General features: G+C 36.7%; 2 protein-coding genes across 2 annotated transcripts in view; one reads left to right on the forward strand and one right to left on the reverse strand.

Moving 5' to 3' along the window:
• The first annotated feature begins 949 nt into the window (after positions 1-949).
• LOC108745411 (DNA mismatch repair protein MutL-like) lies at positions 950-1,800 on the forward strand. Its single transcript, XM_018481549.1, has 2 exons — positions 950-1,307; positions 1,493-1,800. The coding sequence occupies exons 1-2, from the start codon at positions 950-952 to the stop codon at positions 1,717-1,719; spliced, it is 585 nt and encodes a 194-aa protein (XP_018337051.1). The 3' UTR covers positions 1,720-1,800.
• A 92-nt stretch (positions 1,801-1,892) lies between these two features.
• The window catches only part of LOC108745551 (poly(U)-specific endoribonuclease homolog), a 5,598-nt gene continuing 2,890 nt past the window's right edge, over positions 1,893-4,600 (reverse strand). Inside the window, exons 3-6 of the mRNA XM_018481748.1 lie at positions 4,165-4,341; positions 2,904-3,735; positions 2,373-2,802; positions 1,893-2,304 (exon numbers count right to left, since the gene is read on the reverse strand). Of these exons, the coding sequence (XP_018337250.1) occupies positions 2,068-2,304; positions 2,373-2,802; positions 2,904-3,735; positions 4,165-4,341 (1,676 nt within the window). The 3' untranslated portion in view covers positions 1,893-2,067. The remainder of the gene's footprint in view (positions 2,305-2,372; positions 2,803-2,903; positions 3,736-4,164; positions 4,342-4,600) is intronic.

The raw sequence follows: 4,600 nt of genomic DNA on the forward strand, positions 1-4,600 counted from the left end.
CTTCTATGAAACGTATAAACTGTGAGAATAAAGCTATGAAAAAGATGCATAATGACGTTTATAAAACGCAAGGAAATTCCATGAATTTTGACATAGCAAATAATTCTACTAAATCTGATACAATTTATTGTGATAACAATAACAATAATCATACTATAAACATTTCTCCTCTTTCCGAATGGTCGAATTGGACTTATTATACAAATAATAAGAAGCGCGAGATTACGAGAAATATGAATATATTTCCCGAAAATGATGTACGTTTTCAACAGTTTTTTGAACGTAACAATAATCAATTTGATTTTCTACCACGAAAACTGTACGATCTTCTACAACATCGTCATGTTAAATTGACAAACGTAAAGTGCTTAAACAGTCCTAATGATACGATTCCGTGTAAGTAATTTTTAACTTTTAGATGGAACAATATTATGTATAAATGATTATTATATATTTATATAACTCAATTTGATAAATATTTTAAATCTATAGTTGTAGAAAATTATCAACATGAGCAAATAGCAGTACATCCTTGTAAGTTGAAGCAAAAATTATGCGAATTTAGACTATCACAAGCATCATTAAAGTGCATAAAAGTACGTACACAAATTTCAAAACAATAAACTATCTCAAAAGGGGCTGTCTGGATAAATATATTTTTTTTGTAGATTATTAATCAAGTTAATAACGAATTTATCGCTGCGTGGATGATGTGGAATGAAATGAAAATTTTATTAATGATCGATCAACATGCCATCCATGAAAGAATACGTTATGAAAATTTACTTCTTAGTAAATAATTATAATACTTTTTTCTGACAGAGATAATATTTTTTTTAATTTGAATAGTTTATTTAAATATATAAATAAAATATATATATATTAAATTAATTTTTTAATCAAATATAAATATGAAATTATACGTAATATCGCACTGAATCTTCTTGTAATGCTCAGTTGTTATTATTATTTAGGATATAAGGTGCAGAATGAGCACGGATTACTCTCGGTTAATTTGCCTGATACTCTGTCTATGGAATTTCCTACAGAAATGTGCAATTTATTCTTACGTAATCAAATTTTGTTGAAGAAATACGGCATAAGTTTAGGATCATTAAAGGAGAACACACTATTAATACGCACAGTACCGCAATGTTTGGTTATAAATAATAATCCCTACAATAGAGAAAAAATATTGCCAAAAATCTGTGGTTTATTAAACGATGTAATAAAGAATTGTAATACAAGTCAAACGAACGCATTACCGTTAACAATTCATAATGCTATAGCATTTGAGGCTTGTCATGGTACTATCATAAGTTTAATATTTATGTATGATTTTGTATATATGTATATATATATATATATAGTAGTTATTATTATATTAAAGATTTACTATGTCAAAGATGATTGTTTTGAAATGTTTCAAATTTATCTATAACTATATTTTAGAAACTTTCTTTTTCTTTTATTAATTTTGGAACTTTTTTAGGTGCTATTAAATTCGGCGATAGGCTAACTTTGGAGGAGTGTACGAATCTTATACAATTATTGAAGAATACAAAGTTCCCCAATCGATGCGCCCACGGACGACCGACTATAATACCAGTGATAGAATTTTCGGAATTAGAAAAAAGGAGCACTAAGATACCTAAGGTAAGCATTAAAATTTTTCCCTTTCGATTTATTGTAGGAAATATAAATTTAAATGATCCATGAGAAAAAGACAGATCTCACTTGTTTTCTTTTTCACTAATACAAGTTTATACATAAATGAATAAAAGCATAAAATTCGCCTTAAAATATCATACTGCATAAATATTTTATGTGTGTGTGTGTGTGTGTGTGTGTGTGTGTGTGTGTGTGTGTGTGTGTGTGTGTGTGTGTGTGTGTGTGTGTGTGTGTGTGTATCAAACTAAAAGCGGTATGAAAACATAAAAATTTTGTTTGTTTTATGACAGATTAATTTTGACATAAGATTGTCTGAACGTTTTTCTTAGAGGTACTACTGAAATTTTTAATCATACAATTTATAAAAAATCTTAAAAAGCTTTAATTCGAATTTCATCATGCGACAAAGCCGGCGATCAGAATATCTTTACCGAAATAATTAAATCTGGTAGAAACGAGATTGACATCTTTTCCGCCCAATGATACCGGACAAACGTCGTTCGGACGTAAGTAGAAGCATACTGTGTAAAGAGCCATTTCTAACTCGGGTGAAAGACCGACGAGAAGGGTCGTGACTGAATGTTTCGTGTCAGGTACATTGAATGCCGAACGTATCTTGATAACTTCTGCCTTCTGTGAAGATAAAGAAATTATGTAATAAACACGTAGAATAAATTGTCAAATACGTGAGCGTTACTTACGTCCGCTAATTTAATATCCTTTATGTATCCGCGATAGTCGAGATTCTTCTGCGCTTCCTGTTTGGCAAAGTAAATCCAATTTTGTGGCCCGATCATGTAGGAATCGAGCTTCTCTGCGAGGAACACTGCCTCAAAACCAGAACTAGACGGCTCTCCTTCAACTCGTTGAAATTGTGAGAACCAAATACGTTTCAGAGTGTCTTTAAACTCGTACTCGTCATTTGGAATAAATCCCTTGTCGGCCAGGTACTTCATTGCCGTTTTAAATACATCAGTCTCCATGAAGTTGTCGAGCAGCTCCGTTTCCTCCTTACGCTCGTCTGGCGTGACAGTCTCTTTCGTTTTAACGTCTATCGCGTAATTATCGTACAACGCCAGCACGCTTTTAATCGTCGGGACTTCATACGCTTCCGGTTTGACGTCGAGTAGGCTGAAATTACATCAAGACAAGGTCAATGAAACTCTTAATGCGCGGAATTATTTTGTTCAATTATTTTCTTCAAGATGAGGATAGCGGTTCTAACTACTTACGGCAAAGGAGCGTCATCCGCGGTACTATCTTCTTTCGTCTCACCCTGCAGATTTACAGTGATGTACTTGTATGCGTTGTTCTTATCCGCCTCGAAAAGACTTTCCGCCAGCTTCTTCACTTCATCGTTAGAGATCGGATACTTCGGCTGAGTCGGATTGCTTTCTTGCTGAGGGCTAGGCGAATTAGCATTGCTAGGTGCGCTAGCTTCAGCCTTTTTATCCGCTTCCGGTGGCGGCTGAACCGGCGTTGCAGAGCTGGGTGGATTGGAGGCGGCAGCGGCGGCGGCAGGAGCACCGTTATTATTCGCAGGCGCAGCCGGTGCTTCTCCATTAGTCGGATTCGATTGATTGTAATAATAATTATTATATGTAATCTCGGTGCGGCTACCACCACCGGCGCCGTCGCTGTTGTGTCCGTATCCCGGGCTTCTGCCAGAGATGCCACCTGGTAACAATCTGTTCACAGCCGCGCTCACGCCCGCGCTCACACTGGAGTAAACCAGCGCTTCCTTGGCCAGCTGACCGATACCAGGTCGGCTCGGTTGCAGGACGGTGAGTGCTGGCGCTTGTGCGATAGCCGGTTGAACGTAGGATGGCTGGGCGTGGGACGGTTGACCGAACGATTGCTGTCCACCGAAACCGCCGTAGGATTGCCCACCGTATGGACTGTAGGCTGGTGGCGCGTTATGGTGCATAGACGGATTGTAAGCCTGGCCATACGGTGAGTGCCCACCGTAACCGGGGTACGAAGGATTGGCATTGTAGGACGGGTAGCCTTGGTTGTAACTCGTGCCGCCATAAGGATTGCTGGCGGGCTGCCGAGGATATCCGCCTAGAAATCATGGAAAGATTAGAATTATAAATTCTATGAAAATTATAATCTTTATGCAATTATACGAAGAGACCCACGCAGCACAGATCCTCAAAGGGACACCCTGAAGACGTCTCTATGTCTTAAGAATGTTCTCAGGATATCCCTTAAATAAAAAGTGCTGCTCGGGAATTGATATTTTATAAGGGAGACTTTAAACCTTAATACAGAGAGTTTAAATCTTAAATCAAGATTTTACAAGGAGAAATATTGCAACTTTAACTTCAAAAAATATTTTATTAAATATAATTTTAGCAATTTTAATAGCTCCCATATTGTAAATGCAAAAAGAAGTAAAGATTTTATTCTCGAGTGTCTTATCGAGATTTAAACTGTCGATACATTAATTTCATTCCCTATTTTAAGATATGAAAGAACAATTAATATTACCCGATGGAGTATATGGTGGTGCGTTCGCAGCCGGATATCCTGATTGCACATTCGTCGCGCTAGTCTTGGAAGCTTGTTCAGATACTGGAGGTTTGACATTGCTGGTCCCGGAACTCCCAGATGCTTTATTGTTAGTGTTCTGTGGTACGTTCCATCCTATTTTACTCGGATTTGAGCCTGCATAACGGGGTTCGTGATGTTATTAGAGACGAATAAAACATGCGAAGCCGTAGAAGGTTATTACCTATATGAAGCAGTGACTCATCGGATTTGTAAGAGATCTGATGCGTAGATACGTAAATATTTGTAAACCACGGCGCAATTCCACGTTAAACAGTTATGAAAAGTATCTTAAACGATGATCTTTTACGATTATAGCTTGCGATATGGAGTTTTCTTTTTTCATTGCTAATATTTATATATATATATATATATA

This window comes from Trachymyrmex septentrionalis, unplaced genomic scaffold (genome assembly GCF_001594115.1).
Source record: "Trachymyrmex septentrionalis isolate Tsep2-gDNA-1 unplaced genomic scaffold, Tsep1.0 scaffold14, whole genome shotgun sequence".
Taxonomy (NCBI): Eukaryota; Metazoa; Arthropoda; class Insecta; order Hymenoptera; family Formicidae; genus Trachymyrmex; species Trachymyrmex septentrionalis.